The 21,012-nt window shown below is 42.6% G+C and overlaps 1 protein-coding gene across 1 annotated transcript in view; it reads right to left on the reverse strand.

Annotated features, from left to right (window-relative positions):
- Window positions 1-21,012, reverse strand: part of PCSK4 (proprotein convertase subtilisin/kexin type 4) — a 113,954-nt gene that overhangs the window by 67,447 nt on the left and 25,495 nt on the right. The window contains 1 exon segment of the mRNA XM_089690732.1: window positions 4,801-4,905. Coding sequence (XP_089546858.1) covers window positions 4,801-4,905 — 105 coding nt within the window.

Here is a 21,012-nt window from a genome sequence, read left to right on the forward strand (position 1 = left end):
GCGACATACATTATACAGCAACAGTGAAAAAATAAACCAACTAGTCCAGGGTTGCAGCCCTGGAAAGGAAGGGGTCTACCCAAAAATCAACCTCTGGGGAGAGTCTTCTGATCTGAGATGGCTCATAGATACCTACCGGCACAAGTGTATAATTTGCATATCAAAACATATATTCATAGGGAGGAAGAAGGAAAAGAAAAAAAAAAAAAAAAAAAGGCAGGGGGGGGGATAGCCAACAGTGGTAACTAATGTTCTCAAAGGAAACTACGGAGAAGTAGCCACGTACAAAACACTGCAATGAGGAAGTCTCAAGTAGTTTTACGATAAAACTTCATCTTCCTTGACGTTGAGGCAGACCAGAGTGGTGAGAGTGGCGAAGGCTGAGCATTGGATCTCAATTGGGTGTGGTATGAAGGACTATGGGAGATGATACCCAGTTGGAGTAGGAGCCTTTCACCTTCATGAAATGTGGAGAACGCATAAGTTTTTCTGTTGTAGGTACACTGAAGCCAGAAGGGATAAGCCCACTGATAACGAATGTCCCGCAGTACCAAGGAGGAGAGTAATGGTTTGAGAGATCTACTTTTCCGGATGGTGGTCGGAGAAATGTCTGCAAAGATTTGAATTTTGTGCCCCGCAAGTTCCATTCTGGATTTTCTCTGTCATACTTCATGAGAGCTTCCTTGACCCAGAAAAAATGTGGCTTGACAATAACTTCTCTAGGAGGTCCCTCCGGTCTGGTCAATCTCTGTGTGAGGAAAATCAATCTCAGGCATTGCAGATTGCATAAGAGACCGGGTAAGGCCAGTAAGATCTTTCACTGATTCCGGGAGCCCCCAGATGTGGAAATTGTAGCGTCGGGCACAGTTTTCCAGGTCATCTATATTACAGTAAGCTTCTTCCAGTCAATCTTGTAATTCAGTAATCATATTTGAATTTTGGGTCACATTATGGACTGTTACATCTCCTTTAGAATCAATACAATCTAGACGTTGGCCCAATTCTTGGAAGTCCTGCTTTAAATCCGCCACTAATTTAGTAGTAGCCTTATACAATTCCTGTTGTAACAGATCAGCAAAGCGGGCGATAAGGGTTGCATCCCCCGAATACTCCGGTTGGACAGGTGGAAGTGCCGGAGATCCCTCAGGACTGTCTAGGTCAGGGTCCACACCACTACTTTGGCTGTGGAATATATCAGCCATTTCTTTATCCAGGATAGAGGAGGTGTGGGAATCATGGTCTAGGGATCAGAGCGAAGCCTGTGATGGAGATGCAGCAGAACTAGTGGGAGGGTGGGGGGATTGTAGAAGCTCACTCACCCCCTTGGTAGAAGCCACAGTGTCCATATAGCCTTGGTCCTCTGTGGGAGAGGATTAGTCTTCAGGGATGAGCTGCAGGCTGTGGGACCGGAGCTGGCAAACATCTTGCCTCCCCTGTCCGCCACAGGGATCAGTTCTGTGAACCGCTTTGGCTTCTCCCAGCTGCACGTCTTAGCATGGGAAAGAGCCCTGGAACACCCGATTATCTCGGTAGCTTATGCAAGGCTCAAGCAAGGTCCGGTACCCGCTGTAGAGCGCTGGGAGAGTGCGGAGCGAATCACCGGTACATCTGCTCCAGCTGCCTGCGCATGTGTACCCTCAATTTAATGTCCTGGTAAAAGAAGACATCCCTGTTAGGTTTTTACAGCTGGTACGAAAACTGTTGGGGGAATGTTTCCCCACACTGTCTAAAAATTGTAAAATTAATGTCTGGTGCTCTACCAGAAAGAATATGAATCCTAATGTTTTAAGATCTGGCCCTCTAATTTCGTTCAACTATCCCCCAAGCTAGAATTTTGCATCAAGCTGGGGTGCTTTAGCACCGCAATGAAAACAAATTCATACACTCGCTATTTTGTTGCACAGCTATGTCTATTCCTCCTTAGGGGTGACCTGCTCAATCCCAGCAGGCAACACAAGCAACGTGAGTGCGGTGATCTCCCCTGTGTATCATCGCGTGCTGACAAGGGGACTACTCCCCCGCCAGAACACACTGGTCAGTGCTCACAGGCATTGGCTGCCAGCACTGATTGGATTCTGGTCAGAGGTTGGTTTTTCCTTCATGCCCATTCAACAGAAGCTGGTTGATTTCAATGTTGTTCTCAATGCCCCCTGACAGTCAGTACTGATCCCTTTGGTACTTTTACATTGTACATTTTTAAACCAATCTGTTCCTAGCAAGTTAGTCTAAGCGATAGGTGTTGCCCATATAGTCCCATTTGAAATCCTGGTTAAAAAAAAAAAAAAAAAAAGGTAAGAAATATTTTTTCTTGTGCTATATGGATGGGAACATAACATATAGTGTACGTTTCTCAAATTTGCCTGCAAAAATGAAAATACACTTTAAAGTAATAATGATGATACACCACAATGTGTTTCATTGTTGCAGTTCAAGTAATATAATTAAAAGTTCTATAAAATTGCTTGGAAGAAAAAAATCATCTCCTCCTCCATAATGCAGGCTACACCACGCCGCCCGCACTGTGAAAGTGTTCAGTGGCTATACAGCTTCCACATCACTTTCAAGTCAGGAGCCGGCTCAACCACTCACAGGAAAAAGTATTTTTATAAATGAATATAAGTCTTCCATGACTGGCTGAGGTGTAGAAGTGGGCTGATGACTTTATGTCTACTAGGAAGAGATCCTCAGAACTTCAAAGTCCCAGCTGCTCTGGAAAACACTATAGGTCCCTCTCAAAACCCCCCAAATAGGGAGGAGGACAGGGCTTGCTAGCCAGGAGATTCAGGACTTGACCAACTACAACCACATGCGGGTCAAAATCCTGGAAAGAAAGAAAAAATCAGGGTGATCAGGGACACTGACTGGCTGCACTATAATCACTAGCTACAGCAGTACAAATGTCACCAGATACACTAGCTGCTGCACTGGCATACAGGGTCAGAGTAGCCAGCGTCTCAGATCACCAGACAGAACAGTTCAATGTCACCACAGTAACAGAGCGCTGCTCAAGAGGGTGTAATTTTTTTTTAAAGACTTTGAATGTTCATCACAGTGCTGATCACTGTAATGAACACTCTGTTCCCTCTATTTTATTTTATTTATTCTGAGCTCCCCTTTCATACCTACTGCTCATGTATAAGTATACTGCACACATTATCAGCTATTAGAACAAAGATAGCAGGAATTTCATTCTACGTATTAATACGGTCCCAAAATCGGCCGATTCCTTCTTCGGTCAATGTGTACAGCAACATTTTCGGCAGAAGCCGGTCTGACGATCGGCTTTTGTTGAAGGGATATGCTGGAAAGTCAACATCAGATCAGGGCTTGCAGCCTTCTGTCCGTACGGTGATATGTCAGTTACATTTCTTTCAATCTGCTGGGCTGAATGAAAAAAAAAAAAGAGCTGTGTTTACCGGGCTTAAAGTCCAGTACTTGCGTACCAAAAGTCACGTCCTTCTCCCCCCCCATACCCTTTAACTGCCGCAGTGGTTTTCAGGCTCTCCAGTCCCCCAGGGGAACCCAAGACTGTGGTACAATGCCCCAATACATGATGCAGAAGGATAAATGGTAGAGAATACATGGTAAGGAACATCCATCCCCTGATCTCTTATGTAATGAATGTACCCAGAAGCACTTTCCAGTTCTGAGCTGTCATTCGCCAGCTACGGTAGGTGGAGAAACAGCTAATCAAACACAATCTGTGCTTGATTAGATGCAGTGGAGGGCACATAAGACATTTGGAGGCTGATAGACCCCTTATGGCTCCATAAAGAGAACCTGTCACCTGCCCATGCTATCACATTGTGATAGCAATAAAGTTAAAAATAAAGTGTTAAAAGAATTACATTTGTTATAAAATAAATATAATTTAAAAAATTTTAAATATCACCCCCCGCCCCACACATACACGCGAAGGCAAACATGCACGTGGGATGCACACTTAAAGTGTTTATTAAAAGGCACTTTTTTTTTTTTTGTACAATATTCTTGTTGTATGCACTAAGCAGTAGAATACCGTAAACCAAATTCTGTGGGTTACATGTGTTATTCTGAGCTCCCTTTTCATACCTACTGCTCATGTATAACACATGGAACCCACAAAATTTGGTTTATGGTATTCTACTGCTTAGTGCATACAACAAGAAAATTGTACAAAAAAAAGAAAAATGTATTCACAGCAATCGTCCAATAATGTATTCGTTTGTACACAGCTTTCGAGAGCCAATCACGACAGTTCATGCGAAAATATCCAAAACGGACAAGCAAGAAAATGTTTCTTGTAAGTAAACAGAATGAATGATTTTCATGTAATAGTATATTTGTAAAAAAATCTAGTGACCAAGACCACTCATGCTCGGAAAATAAAAATACATTATATTACCTTATTATATATTACATTATATTATTATATTATATTACAATACATTATATTACCTTCAAAGTTGTATTCTGTCTTACGAGAATTTTTGTAGCTTTAGTAACCTGATAAGTGTTTGATATGAGACTAGTGTGCAAAAAAACAAAACAAAACAAAAAAAACGATCATTTGTTCAATGAACTAGGCCTTAGGCAAGGCTGTGCGTGTTATTTAACCTAGATCACCACACTTTTAAACACTGTTAAGTGGGTGTTACTACAGGGATGTCCTTGAATGACTTCTCACAGGTGCAGAACAAAATAAAACTTCAGATAAGGTAGAATACTTCAGATTTAAAAAAGGTAAGAAAGCTGCACAGCATGCAGGGAATGGGCGGATGTACAAGTACATATTTCTGTAAACAGTCCTGCTTCAATTACCTTAGGTTCCTTTTTCAGTCTGATGTGCCTGCCTCGATGAGGGATGAAAGATTTTCTCTGCACTCCACGATGCTGCAAATGGTATAAATCACTGCCAAGAATGACCTGCATACAGGACACATACAGGATTTAAGTGTATATTAGAGTAAAATACCCCCCCCCAAAAAAAAAAAAAAAAGTGTACAGTATATGCAATACATGCACATTTCTCCATGTTAACCACTTGAGCTCCTGAGGATTTACCCCCCTTAATGACCAGGCCTCTTTTTGCTACTCGGCGCTGCACTAATTCAACTGATAATTGCGCGGTCATGCAATGCTGCACCCAAACGAAATTTACGTCCTTTTTTTCACACAAATAAAGCTTTCTTTTGGTGTAATTTGATCACCTGTGCGCTTTATATTTTTCACGCTATAAACAAAAAAAGGCCAAAAATTTTGAAGAAAAACAATATTTTTTACTTTCAGCTATAAAAAATATATAGTAAACTCAAAGTTGGTTATAAATTTAAGCCAAAATGTATTCTGCTACATGTTTTTGGTAAAAAAAATCCCAATAAGTGTATATTGATTGCTTTGTGTGGAATTGATAGCGTCTACAAACTATGGTATAAATACTGCAATTTACGCCATTTTTCTGCTATACAGCGCTGCGCTAGTTTAACGGACAATTGCGCGGTCATGCAATATGGTACATAAATTAAATTTACATCCCTTTTTTTCCCCACAAATTGAGCTTTCTTTCGGTGGTATTTGATCGCCTGTGCGGTTTTTATTTTTTGCGCTATAAAAAAAAAGGCTGACAATTTTGAGGAAAAAAAAACAATATTTTGGACTTTTTGCTATAAAACGTCCAGTAAAAAAAATGCAAAAATCAAATTTAGTCATAAATTTCTGCCAAAATGCATTCTGCGACATGTCTTTGCTAAAAAAAATCCCAATACGTGTAAATTAATTGGTTTACGTGAAAGTTATAGCGTTTACAAATGGCGGGAAAGATACTGGAATTTTTATTTATACTAATAATGGCGCCGATCAGCGACATATAGCGGCAATCAGCGACATATGGCGGCGACCAGCGACTTATGGCAGGACTGCGGCGGACATTTTGACACTGGGGGGGGGGAACGGACTTGGGGTCACTGACATCCCCAGTGACACCAATACAGTGATCAGTGAAAAAAAAAAACACTGAAACTGTACTAATGTCACTGGGGAGGAAGAGGTTAACATTTTTAGAATTTGCTGTGTAAGGGGAGTGTTTTACTAGGGGGCGGGGGTGTGTACTGGACGGGGGGGAGGGGGGAGCTGATTGAGGGAGAGAAACTCTGCAGCTTCTCACAAGCTGTCAGAGAACTGACACAGAACAGGGCTGTGTGTAAACAATGCAGCCCTGCTCTGTGTCAGCGATCACTGTCAATCGCGGGAAAACAGCCAGTAAAAACCGGCCGTGACCCGGCGGCTGACACCCGCGGGACAGGTAGGGCGCGCGCGCGCGCCCCCTACCTGTTTTGAAGGCAGCCGTTTTAAGACGTGCTTTTGCCTACGAGTGCTGCCCTGCCGCCGTTTATATGCGGTGGCTGGGCGGCAAGTGGTTAAATCACTATAAAACCCCGTAAGTACAGAAAAATACTTCTTGATCTGCCAGAAATGCCACACCAAATTTCTAAACTGGGATGACAACACACAGCATTTTTTTTTAAAACAGGGTTGTGCCTGCTCTGTCGATTTTGGTAAATTACTCAAACCCACCCACTGTCCTATCTGCACAACATAGAACTTAAAGCGGAACTTCAACCAAAAAAGAAAAAAGTTCAGTTCTTAATCCCCCTTCCTCTGCTATATTTAACCACTAGCCTACAGGGCACCTATACACCCTTCCTGCCCAGGCCAATTTCCAGCTTTCAAAGCTGTTGCACTTTTAATTACAATTGCGCAGTCATGCAACACTGTACCGATAGGAAATTTTTATCATTTTTTGTGACAGATAGAGCTTTATTTTGGTGGTATTTAATCACCTCTGGGTTTTTTAGTTTTTCTTAAACAAACCAAAAACCACTGAAATTTTGGAAAAAAAAGTTTTTTCTTTGTTTTTGTTATAAAATTTTGTAAATAAGTGATTTTTCTCCTTCACTGATGTGTGTTAATGAGGCTGCACTGATGGGCACTGATAGGCAGCACTCATATATGGCACTGATAGGCAGCACTAATAGGCAGCACTGACTGGCACTGATTGGCGGCATTGATAGGTGGCACGGATGTGGTACTGGCAGGTGGCATGGATGAGCACTGACAGGTGGTACTGCTGGGGCTACACAGATCATCAGGGCACATTGATCATCAGTGCATTGATGATCTGTGTACATGTTCCCTCCGAGAAATGCCGATTACCAGCTCTCCTCCCGTGTGGTCAGCGTGACAGCTCGTGGGGAGAGAAATGCAGATAACCGGCATTTCCCTGTTTACATGTGATCAACTGTGATTGGACACAGCTGATCACATGACCGAGCCGACATCTTTGGCTCTTTCCGTGGATAGGTGATCCGCTGTGTCTGAGGGACACAGCACACCGCCGATCGCCGCGCTGCGCGCTCCGGGAGCCACGCATACGCGGTTAGAATGGGAGGACGTCATATGACGTCCTCCCAGAACGAGAGAACCACCTTGCGTCCGTCATATTACTATATCGTGGGCGGGAGGTGGTTAAAACATAATTGTTTTGGGCAGGTACTAAGTTTTGATAGGTACCCACTCCCAGTTCTGCTTGGATCACCTATGCAATCTGAGCAGAAATTTTTCTTTCCCCCTCCCTTCCCACAATCTTCTGGGACATGTCACAGGTCCCAGAAGATTGCCGGACCATGCACAAAGCACAGTGCAGCTTGCTCTTGAGCAGTGGGCAGCTAGTTGCGAAGAAGGAGTAACAGCCAGCTGCCCACCGCTAAAAGGCCAATGCTGGGTACTCCAAGATCAGTGAAGAACCAGACCAGGTGAAAACAGCGCTGGATCTCTAGACAGGTGAGTGTCTGTAGTTCCAAAATAAGAACTTGGAGGGCTAATTACACTCCTTGGGATAACACAGCAAGTGTGCACAGGACATAAGTCAACTAAATTTCAGACATGATCAGCAGGTATTTTGCAATAAACAGATTTAAAGAAATTCTTTCAATCATATACAGCGGGTAAAATAAGTATTGAACACGTCACCATTGTTCTCAGTAAATATATTTCTAAAAGGTACTATAGGCATGACATTTTCACCACATATCAGTAACAACTCATGTAATCCATACATAAAAAAACCATAACAAATTCAGAACTTAAGTTATGTGTAATAAAATTAAATGACAAAAGGAAAAGTATTGAACACATGAGAAAATGGATGAGCAAAAGGCATGGAAAGCCAAGACACCAGCTGAAATCTATCCGTAATTAGAAAGCAATCCTTACCCTTGCCAGTGCAAATTAATATTCACTAGTTCAGTCTTAACTGATGGCATATAAAAAGGTGTCTCATTATGATGGGTAAAAGCAAAAAGTTCTCTCAAGACCTTTGCCACCTTATTGTTGCAAAACATACTGATGGTATTGTTTACAGAAAGATTTTTAAACTTCTGAATGTTCCAGTGAGCACTGTCGGGGCCATAATCTGGAAGTCGAAAGAACATTTCACCATAAACCGGCCACAACGAGGTGCTCCTTGCAAGATTTCTGACAGAAGAGTGAAAAGAATTATCAAACAAGTTGTCCAGGAGCCAAGGACCACTTGTGGAGAGCATCAGAAAGCCCTGAAATTAGCAGGTAAATTGTCTCAACGAAAACAATAAGTAATGCACTCAACTGCCATGGCCTGTATGCAAGACTCCATTGCTGAAGAAAAAGCATGTTGACGCTTGTTTAAAGTTTGCTGTACAAGATTTATACAAGCCGGTGAAATACTGGTAGAATATAGTCTGGTCAGATGAGACCAAAATTTAACTCTTTGGATGCCATAGTACACACCATGTTTCAAGCTCAAATGGCACTGCACATCACCCCAAAAACACCATGCCAACAGTGAAGTTTGGAGGTTGGAACAACATGGTGATCAATAAAGGAAGAATTAATGGAAAAATATACCAAGGCATGCTTGATAAAAATCTGTTGCATATCTACCAGGATGATGAAGATGAAACGAGGGTGTACATTTCAGCAAGACAATATTTCCAAACACAAAGCCAAGGAAACTCAATTGGATTCAAAGAAAGAAAATAAAGCTGCTAGAAAGGCCCAGCCAATCACGTTTGTTTAGAAAAGGTACGCAAATATGCGGCCGCTCGGCCTCAAGTCCCAGCCGCTGAGAGGCTGCATATTTGCGTACTGTTGGCGTGAAGAGGTTAACAAAAAGTACTCATCCAGCATAAAACATGGTACCATAATCCCAGTGTATCAGATTAATTCACATGAAATACACAAAACTATTAAATAGGCCTCACCTGACCTAATACAGCAAGCAGGTTTTGCTAGACAAATCACTATCGGACTTTGCTTACAAGCTGTCAGGAAGTATTTCGAGCAGTGGTCTCCAAACTTACTAAACAAAAGGCCAGTTAACGATCTTTCAGACTTTAGGGGGTGCCAGACTGCAGGAAGTCAGAGAAGAAAATGTCCTGGCTTCACTGGGAGTAAACAACGCCCAATCTTTGGAATTAGGGGAGGAATTGTACCCCATTGTTGGAGTCAGTGGAAGGAATAGTGCCCCATCATTGGTATTAGTGGAAGGAATTGTAGCCCATTATTGGTGTCAGTGGAAGGAATCCTACCCCATCATTGGTGCCAGTGGAAGGAATAGTGCCCCATCATTTGTATTAGTGGGAGGAATTGTAGCCCATTATTGGTGTCAGTGGAAGGAATCCTACCCCATCATTGGTGCCAGTGGAAGGAATAGTGCCCCATCATTTGTATTAGTGGGAGGAATTGTAGCCCATTATTGGTGTCAGTGGAAGGAATCCTACCCCATCATTGGTGCCAGTGGAAGGAATAGTGCCCCATCATTTGTATTAGTGGGAGGAATTGTAGCCCATTATTGGTGTCAGTGGAAGGAATCCTACCCCATCATTAGTGCCAGTGGAAGGAATAGTGCCCCATCATTGGTGCCAGTGGAAGGAATAGTGCCCCATCATTGGTGCCAGTGGAAGGAATAGTGCCCCATCATTTGTATTAGTGGGAGGAATCTTTCCCCATCATTGATATTAGTGGGAGGAATCGTTCTCCATCATTGGTGTAAGTGGAAGGAACAGTGCCCCATCATTGTTATCAGTGGGAGGAATTACAGCCCATTGTTGGTGTCAGTGGGAGGAACAGTGCCCCACCATTGGTGTTAATTGGAGAAATGGTGCCCCATGGTTGGTTTCATTGGAAGGAATTGTATCCCAGCACTGGTATCAGTGAGAGGCATTGTGCTCTACTGTAGGTGTCAGTGGAATGAATAGTGTCCAATTGCTGGTGTCAGTGGAAGGAAGTGTGCCTTGTTTGTGTTTTTGGAAGGAATTGTGCCCCATTGTAGGCGTCAGCTTGAGAAATAGTGCCACATTGTTGATGTCATTGGGGTGAATAGTGCCCCATTGTTGGTGATATTGCGTGGAATTGTATACTATCATTCACGTAAATGGGAAGATTTCTGCCCCATTGTTTGTGTCAGTGGCAGGAATGATGTCCCAATGTTGGAATCAGTAGATGGATCAGTGCCCCAAGGGCCAGATAAAGCAAAAGGCCACTTCCGGCCCCTGGGCCATAGTTTGGAGACCACCGATTTGGAATATTCACACTCTCACTGCTAGCTCTTCTCATATTATAAAAAAATATTCTTTTAAAGTCCAGCTATCATTAAAAGGTGCACATGTAATAGTCACTAGCAAAGTAGGTGATACATCTTAACCTGAACTATATTTCAAAGGGCCAGTTTCTAGCAGGTTTGTTGAGGTGCAATTATCTGCATATTAAACAATGAACGCTAAACACAAGGCCACCTATAAAACAACAGTTTTCTGTGTCCTGTTCATAATATGCACATGCAGTGGTGTGCATTCTGTAAAAAATGCAGCATGTCACCTGATGTTAGTGCACCACAGTACATTGCATTGCGCTCCTGGGCAAAGTTAAATAAACTTTTTTTGTAATTTTTGAGAAAAGAAAACATGCAATGTATTTTAACAATCCATTGCACCAGCCATACACAAGGTACACAAGCGTAAATACATTATACAGAGCATAATGCATGTGGGTTGGTATCCATGTAAGCTAAATGTGTTTAAAACTAAAGACAAAACTAAGTTTTAATTTGGAGGATGCAAAGAATGGTAAAACCCTGTCAGTTTGTTTTGCTCATGTGTGCTCATTAAGGAGATTTATATTCACTTCCTCTCCCTGTAGACACAACAGGAAGGGAGAGAAAAATCTTTCCAAAGTGAGGGAAATGCCCCATTAAGCATTTGGCACTAGAACAAGTATCACTTTTGGATGATTTTGCCTGTATTTTCTGTTCTGGTGACAGCTAAAACCTTTCCCTGTCACTTTAAGGCTACTTTTACACGGAGGTGCTTTTGAAGCATTTTTGTGTTTAACCCCTTCCCGCCGACACCTCCCGACCCTTTAAGAGTTTCAGAAGCCGGGAGGCGTGATGGGCGGGGCCACGATGCGTCGTCGCGGTGGTCACATGATCGGGAAATTTCCAGATCGAAAGAGCGGACCTTTCCGTGAGTACCGGACATGTGTGCTGGGAGCACGCAGGGCGCGCGCTCTCAGCACATATGTTTTTTCTTACATGAACGCAAATGTGCGGCTGCTCGGCGTGTAGGCCCAGATGCCGGGAGGCCGCACATTTGTGAGCGGCCGGCGTAAAGGGGTTAAAAAAGTACCTGAAAAGCTCAAGAAAAATGCTTCCCTATGTATGTGAATGTATATCTAAGCATGTGCAGTGCAAAAACTCTTGCTTCCAGCATCTTTGAGAAATTAAAAAAAAAAAAAAAAAAAGCCTCAGAAACGCCTCTTCCCATTGAAATCAAAAGAAAAAAAACATGAAAAGTGCCTTTTGGAGCGGTTTTTAAGTCACTTGTCCTTTAAAAACGCGCTGTAAAAACGCCTATGCGTTTTTTGCGGCAGATCAGTGTGAAAGTGGCAAGGAATTCCAGGACAAAACTGAGAGGGTGAATCTACCTAACAGACACATACAACAATAAAAACCTGACAGGGGTTCCAACCTCGCCACTCTATCCAAATCTACAACATATGTTTTGGCTTTAGATATACTTTAAATCTATCACAAAGCAAAATCCCTTTGCTCCAGAGCTTAGATGCGGGAAAATAGCCTTGCATGTTCCTTGGTACATGCAAGGAAAATAAAATAAACAGCATTTTGCTTGCATATGATTTAATGATGGAAGTCAGCAAAGCTTCCCCTCATTTACGAAGCGCTGGAAACGTGCCCCGACCCCAAGCATCCACCTTTGCCATTTATCCTATGCTGCATGCGCCCATCAGCATGCCCTGGACATTCATGGCGGATGCTGCCAGTTAGAGGGGAGGGAGCCTAAAAGACATGCATACACTTTTTTTTTTTTTTGCTGAACCGGAAGCAGGGGCGGACTGACAACTCATCTGGCCCCCGGGCAACAGGGGATCATGGGGCCCCTGTGTCATTGCCCAAACTCAAAAAAGCCTATGAAAAAGGTACCAGGGGCATCTCATTGGGCCCCCTACTGACCCCGGGCCCTCGGGCAGTGCCCGAGTTTCGAAAATGGTCAGTCCGCCCCTGACCGGAAGTGATGTGTAAAATGTCACTTCTGGGTCCCCATATCCCATTCCCTAGCCAATATGCCAAGTTACATCAAGCACATAAAATTCCCACCCAAAAGATTTTTTAAATACCCCAACCTCCACCCCCACATACATGCACGTACAAATGTAAATGCATGCATCTAGGGAGCCTATGCACGAAAATATGGATTGCGATACACATTACATATCTGCTCATAAGTGAGATAAATATATTTAGCATCTGAGCTCCTAAACAACTCTTAATGAATGACCTGTAAAGGCTCTTATATCATCGCCAATGGAAAACATTGTACTGAGGTTTGCTGCCTTTTCACAGACACACGCAATTTTAAGGTTTGACACGTTAGGTATCTATTTACCTGGTGCAACCTCATCTTTTAAATTCTACCAAATTGGTGAATTTATTGCATCTGTGTACCCTAAAATGAACAGTGTGTGTTTTATTGAAATTTTGCATTTTCTAGACCTTTGTGTGAAAGTCATGTAGCATAAAAAACTGTAACTACTACTATTTTTTTCTCCAGGGTCTCTGCTTTAACCTCCCTAGCAGTCTGATTATGTCCATATTTCTGTGCTCAAAGCGGTACTTTTTTTTGCATGGAAATATGTATTTTTTTTATTCTAGGCATGTTATTTTTAGGAATAACTCACTGAAATCTGTCCGAACAAGAGTCTAGTAAACATCCCGGGTATGATAAAATTTGAAACACGAAATCATAAATTATAATTTAATAAATAATCATAAAAAATATAATAATAAATTTAATTCAATAATATAATCAAACCAAAAACACTGAAATTTGAAATATAGCGCCAAGTTCGCACATCACTGAGCAAAGTCGCAAAATCGTTTTCAGTGTCTGATGACGAATTTCCCCACAAATCATTATCACTCAATTCTGCAAGTGGTTCTAATTTACTATCGCTGTTCTCTAGCTGGTCTAAAACCGATTTTGACCTAAAGGGACGCTTTTTGGATGCCATGGACATTTCTCAGTTTCCAGGCAGAAAGAACAGTAAAAATGCAGGCAGGGCACAAGACAAGGCACTAGGGACAAAATGTATGTGAAATGGTTTGACACAGTAATGTTATACTATGTGATTTTAGTGTATTTATTGAATGTCACTTTTTGTCATTTTCAAATTTCCCACCAGTTCCGTCCCCCGTATGTCCCAACGCTCACAGGGGACGGAACCCAGATGACAGATGCCGGCATCCGCCGGATTACATTGCCGGGGACACTGCAGGAGGGACATCGCGGGAGCGCAGGACAAGGTAAGTGAAGAACAGATGCCGGAGCAGCACCGCATGGTAAGCCCGAGTGTAGCTCGGGGTTACCACTTTTGGTACTGAAACTTTACCCCAAGCTACACTCGGGAATACCGCCAGGGAGGTTAAGAAAGTATAATGTTTTGGTGATTTTTTGCAATCTTCAAGGCTAAAATGATTTTTTTGAACGTGTGCAAAAAACGCAAATTTAGCTCTGGTAGTGAAAGGGCATGTATGCATCCTGCCTTGCACGTTTTGAGGGAGCATATTTTAAAGCGGTAGTGAACCAAAAAAAAAAAATCCCCTGCAAGGTAAAGGCATAATGTGCTAGTATAAATCACATACTAGCACATTATGTAAAAAACTTACCTTAAAACGAAACCCTCCAGCGGCACGCTGTCACCACTGTACAGGCTTTCCATCTTCACCCAGTCTTCCTTCTGGGTTCACAAGCTCCGGCCATCTAACTGGCCGTGATAACGTCATGGGCACGGGAGTCTCAGGACATGGCACAGGGCTTTGAAGGAACGGGGCACGGGTATGCCGTTCCTTCAGAGTGCATGAAAAAAACATATCTCCTAAATGGTGCACATTTAGGAGATATTAATTTCATCTACAGATAAGCTTACCAGTAGGTAAAAATAAAAACTTTAAATACAATTTTTTTAATAAAAATAGTTTACTACCATTTTAAGTAATGTTATATAGTGATAGAAACATATGTAATGCCACGCTAGGATCAAAAGAATTGTGTTATAAATGAAAAAGACAGCTGCTGCCCAAGTTAGCAGATACAGAAACCTTCTACAAAATATAACTCACAAAGTGCAGCGCTATCCTAAGCCAATAATTAATAAAATATATATAAAAATAACAGTCTGTCTTTAACAAAATATTCATGCTCAGGTGTTGAAAACCAAAGCCACAAATGTGCAGAAAGTGCTTTCAAAAATCAAAGTAAGGCCAACTTCAAGGGAAACACCCCAGAAATCCAGTGAAGGTGAAAGTGAGTTTGGATGCTTACCGGAACTATTTGGCTTTCAAAACAAATGAAAAACCAACAGTGCTTTAGTGATGAACCCCAAAGAAATACAGGATGGATGATGGAACAGCACTCTGACCCTCAGCTCTGCTCCAACGTCGCTTTCAATGAGTTAGGGACATATGAAATACAAATACTCATAGTGCAGTAAATCCTTATGTAAAAATGTATCTTAGATGAGAAGTTGCACTCAGATTAAAAAGGTAAAAATAGAAAGGCATCACATCAAAAAAGCAGCACCGATTGTAGTGTCGACAATGGCTTCCTTCTAGCCGCTAAGCGTGCCAATTAGAGATGAGCGAATCGAACCAGGCGAAGTGGAATTCGATTCGAATTTCAGGAAAAATTTGATTTGCGTCGAATCCGAATATTAGCCTACTTCGGGTGCGCGAATCGGATTTTTCCCGATCAGCCGGCAAAAGTGTCCCTGCAGAGAGCTCCGCTATTTCTGACAGTTCTCTGACAGTTCCTTCACATGTACAGCGGTTGAAACATTGTATCTATTTGTTTCCATTTAGGATACAGATGTTTTTATTCGGAAACAGATACAATGTTTCAACCGCTGTAAATGTGAAAGTCAGAGAACTGTCAGAAATAGAGGAGCTCTGCAGATACACTTTTTGCCGGTTTGGAATTATTCTTATTTTCATCCTACTTCTTCTTCTTCTTCTTCATCCTCAGAAGAAGAATAAGAGGATGAGGATGAAGAAGAAGAAGAAGAAGTAGGATGAAAATAAGAAGAATTCCAAGCCAACAAAAAGTGTATCTGCAGAGCTCCTCTAAGTGTATCTGCAGAATAGAGGAGCTCTGCAGATACACTTTTTGCCGGCTTGGAATTCTTCTTATTTTCATCCTACTTCTTCTTCCTCCTCATCCTCTTCTTCTTCTGAGGATGAGGATGAAGAAGAAGAAGAAGTAGGATGAAAATAAGAAGAATTCCAAGCCGGCAAAAAGTGTATCTGCAGAGCTCCTCTATTCTGCAGATACACTTAGAGGAGCTCTGCAGATACACTTTTTGCCGGCTTGGAATTCTTCTTATTTTCATCCTACTTCTTCTTCTTCTTCATCCTCTTCTTCTTCTGAGGATGAGGATGAAGAAGAAGAAGTAAGATGAAAATAAGAAGAATTCCAAGCCGGCAAAAAGTGTATCTGCAGAGCTCCTCTATTCTGCAGATACACTTAGAGGAGCTCTGCAGATACACTTTTTGCCGGCTTGGAATTCTTCTTATTTTCATCCTACTTCTTCTTCTTCTTCCTCTTCATCCTCTTCTTCTTCTTCTGAGGATGAGGATGAAGAAGAAGAAGAAGAAGTAGGATGAAAATAAGAATTCCAAGCCGGCAAAAAGTGTATCTGCAGAGCTCCTCTATTCTGCAGATACACTTAGAGGAGCTCTGCAGATACACTTTTTGCCGGCTTGGAATTCTTCTTATTTTCATCCTACTTCTTCTTCTTCATCCTCATCCTCAGAAGAAGAAGAAGAGGATGAGGATGAAGAAGAAGAAGTAGGATGAAAATAAGAAGAATTCCAAGCCGGCAAAAAGTGTATCTGCAGAGCTCCGCTATTTCTGACAGTTCTGTGACATTCCCTCCATACAGCGGTTGAAACATTGTATCTATTTGTTTCCATTTATGGAAACAAATAGATACAATGTTTCAACCGCTGTATGGAGGGAATGTCACAGAACTGTCAGAAATAGCCTATTTCTGACAGTTCTCTGACATTCACTCCATACAGCGGTTGAAACATAGCCTATGTTTCAACCGCTGTATCTATCTGCAGAGCTCCGCTAAGTGTATCTGCAGAGCTCCGCTATTTCTGACAGTTCTGTGACATTCCCTCCATACAGCGGTTGAAACATTGTATCTATTTGTTTCCTTCTCCTTCTTCTCATCCTTCTCCTTCTTCTCATCCTTCTCCTTCTTCTCATCCTTCTCCTTCTCCTCATCCTTCTCCTTCTTCTCATCCTTCTCCTTCTTCTCATCCTTCTCCTTCTTCTCATCCTTCTTCTCCTTCTCCTCATCCTTCTCCTTCTCCTTCTCATCCTTCTCCTTCTCCTTCTTCTCATCCTTCTCCTTATCCTTCTCCTTCTTCTCATCCTTCTCCTTCTTCTCATCCTTCTCCTTCTTCTCATCCTTCTCCTTCTTCTCATCCTTCTCCTTCTTCTCATCCTTCTTCTCCTTCTCATCCTTCTTCTCATCCTTCTTCTCATCCTTCTTCTTCTCATCCTTCTCCTCATCCTTCTCCTTCTTCTCATCCTTCTCCTTCTTCTCATCCTTCTCCTTCTTCTCATCCTTCTCCTTCTTCTCATCCTTCCTCATCTCCAAGGGCATTTAAATTAAAGGTACAGTGTTCTGCACTAATTTAAAGGCTCTCTGAAGCCTAGAAACCCTTTTAATAAGTTAAATTCGTAGCGAATTAATTCGCATCGAATCAAATTTCTTCCTCAAATTCGGCGAATCAGCCGAATCGAATTTTTGAATAATTCGCTCATCTCTAGTGCCAATGTCACGTTAGGCACAGCCCAACAAGTTTCGTCATTCGTTTGACATTGTCAGAAGCATGGCTTTTTGACGTCACCAGGGGTGTGACTTGACTAATCAGGAGCATGGCCATACCCAGTGGTGTATTTAGATTTTGTGCTGCCCAACACAAAAATTTTGCACCGCCCCAATGAGAGTTCAATAAGCAAGTGTGTGTGTGTCTCTGTCTCTCACCCCTCTTACCTTACCTCTCTCTTAGATTGTATGGGACTGCGCACACACACAGTATGATTACCCCCCGCCCACCTCCTCCAAGGGCTGCTGATCTCCAGGCAGCAGGAAATATGGGCAGGGGGTGGTAATCATACTGTGTGTGTGCACAGACCCATATGATCTGTCAGTGATCATGTATCATGTGCTGGATGGACGACAGGAGGTAGAGCCCAGAGAACACAAAACTGCTCACCTTCTCCCGACTCTTTCCTCTCCGCCACTTCAGGCGTTCCCCTGATCCTGACTCTGAGTGAATGCGGAGGAAGGAGCTCAGCGGAGAGCGGCCACTCAGGAACACCAGGGCACCCCCTCCATCTGGCCAGGTCTGTCTCTCCCTTCAGCAGCAGAATGCTGACGGGAGGGAAAGGGGGAGAAACCTCAAACTGGATTTCTGCTGCTGGAGGGAGAGATACACAGTGCATCGTTATGCAACTGCTCTCCCCCACCACACCAATTCTCCTGCTGTCCTGGCCACCTACAGCAGTACTGGTGGTACCCCTCTGATGGTGGCCCTGCATGGCTCAGTCCGCCACTGCTCAACAGTTCCCTTCTTCAGGGCGGGGGGGGCGGTGCCACCGCCCTAAAGATTGCTACCCTAGGCAAACGCCTTGTTCGCCTCACAATAGATATACCCCTGACCACACCCCTGATGACATCAAATGTATGAGAAAATGTGCTGGGAGGTGCCCAAGGTCACCACGGTTAGCAGAAATCCTCTGTTGACACTGTGATCGCTGCAGCTGTTGGATTGCGATGCCTATTTTAAACAGACTTATTTTAAAAAAAGACTGAGTTATTTTAATCTTTATTGTATTCATTATTGGCTTAGGATAGTGCTGCAATTTTTGAGTTATATAATGTTATATTGTGGGCTGGGGAGTTGGACTAGGTTCACACTGCTGCAGTTTTGTTCCAGAACAGTGTACAAACAGAGGGTTAAAGATCTCAGGGATTTGTTTGCATTGTAGGTTAATGAGAGGAAACTCTTGCACTTTGTCCCCCTCCACTTTCAAATTGTTCATAGTACCTTGCAGTCTGTCCAAAGGCCTGTTCCTTTTTCTTTTCTAGAGAATTTTTTTAATGTTTAGCTATGCTATGTGAATGAAAACAAACATTATAGTGGGGTTTTCTTAAATGTGACTGCAAAAGTAACTACACTTTAAACCAATGTGGTTAAAGACATGATCGTTTGCATTCCACACAAGTGTTAGTGCAATGCATGCAGCAAGCAATACAAGTGGCTACACAATGGTCAGACTAGGGTAAGGTGGACATAGGGAATGAATGACACATTTCACTAAACCACACATGATTACATGACTTAAAGAGGATTTAGACTCAGGCAGCCTTATCCTTTAAATGGCACAAGACAAGTCAACTCTTAATGACACAATATTTTCAATAGCTGTTCGGCAGCTGCTCTCTTGCCTAGGCTCTTTTCATCCATTCAAATATTGCACACCAGTTGACACCATATCATTGGAGGTACAAGGTATCACCAGGCAGCATTTCCTTCTCCTAGACTCTCATCCTGATGACATGAGGGGAATATAATACAACTGGAACAAAACAGAATTTACAGCAGATGTACAAGGCAACAAATCAACATCTATTTTTTTTATTTGCGAAGCTTGAGTGAACAAACTGAAGATAGAAACAAATTGGTTGTCATGAAGAGCCACTGCAGATTCTGTCCACTTCAATTTTGATAAATCCCTTCCCCAAATGTATGTAATTCAGTGAACAGAAAAAAAAAAGTGAAAGGGACATGCCTCTGATGAGGTCAAAGTCTTCATATGCTCCTGTGAGGCTAGGAGAACAAAGGATTTCTTAGAACATTCACGTGTGGAATTTTTCTGCTGCTTCTGACCAGGAATTACATGCTAAGCCCTGGTTCACACATATGCATGCTGTATTTGCGATCTGCTGTGGTTGTCAATGCAAGGTTAATGACATCACAATTGCAGTGTGGATTGCCCGCACCGGATGACATGGTACAAAACGACCATACGTTGCGGTAAAGGTGCCTGCACTTCTTTGGTGTGATGCAGTGCGACTTGAGCACATTAAAAAAGAATTGCCCTAAATTACACCGCACAAAAATCACACAGAAATGCAGTACAGCTACATGCGAGCTACAGCATGAACCCAGGCTAAAAGATACTTTTTGTTTATCAACTGCTTTCTCACTGTGCTAATAAATTCCCACTGGATAGCCAGTTTAGATTTACATAAGTTCATCTTTTAACAAAGAAATAATAAGGCAAAAAAAATTTGCATTTACCTTTTTTTTTTTTTTTTCCAGGAGCCTGGAAAGCATTGCAGCACCGATTAGCAGATCCCTGGTGCCATGCAGGCCTCCTGCAGACTGTTAGTGTAATCGACGCTCGTTGAGAACTACAAGCCAACAGCCACATAATCTGTCGGGACTTGTAGTCTTCTCATTGACAGAACACTGTGAATTTTTTAACAATTATGACAGCTGGGAGGGGGGGGGGGGGGGGAGGTGGAAAAAGATTCCCTGCTATCTGTCATAATGGGGATGGGGGGTGGTACAGGTATAACTGTAACATGATACACCCTGAATATGGGTGTAACATGTTACAAAAGGTTAACTCATCCTTTGAAGTATATTAAAAATGTAAAGAATTCATAAAAGGTTTTTTTTTAAATTAAACATATTATACTTACCTTCTCTGTGAAGTGGTTTTGCACAGAGCAATCCGGAACCTCCTCTTCTGGGGTCCCCCGTCGAAGTTCCAGGCTCCTCCTATTCTTGGTGTGCCACCATAGGAAGCCGCTTCCTATGGTGGCACGCCTGTGGGATCAGTTCTGGGCTATGTGCATCTATTGATTGTAAACACATAGTTAAAAAAAAAAAAAAAAAAGTCATACTTATCTGCTCTATTATATGATTTTCTCCGTCTCTTGGGTCCCCTGCTGGCACTCCTGGCTCCCCCCCCCCCACCAAGTGCCCACCACTAGCCTCTTGCTATGGGGGAACTCGCATGGGCTAGCGTCTGAGACAGCTCTGTGTGTCCACACAGAGGCCCCAATCCCCCCTTACTGGCTGCCATTGAAAGCAGTGGTAGCTGAGGGAGCCGATGCTCTTGGGCACAGAGCTGGAGAGAGATCGGGCTCAGTTAGGTATAAAATGAGGATTGGGGGATAAACTGCACTCAGCAGGTTTTTTACTTTAATGCAGAGAATGCATTAGGCTCCATGCACACTGGGAGTTTTGATAACGCTGGTAACGTTAGCTGTGTAAAGTCACGTTAAAAATGTGAGTTTTTCAGCATTTTAGCATTTAGCCACGTTTGCATTTTTTAG

Source organism: Staurois parvus, unplaced genomic scaffold (genome assembly GCF_062004578.1).
Source record: "Staurois parvus isolate SC_StPar_1 unplaced genomic scaffold, SC_StPar_1.0 ptg000541l, whole genome shotgun sequence".
Classification (NCBI taxonomy): Eukaryota; Metazoa; Chordata; class Amphibia; order Anura; family Ranidae; genus Staurois; species Staurois parvus.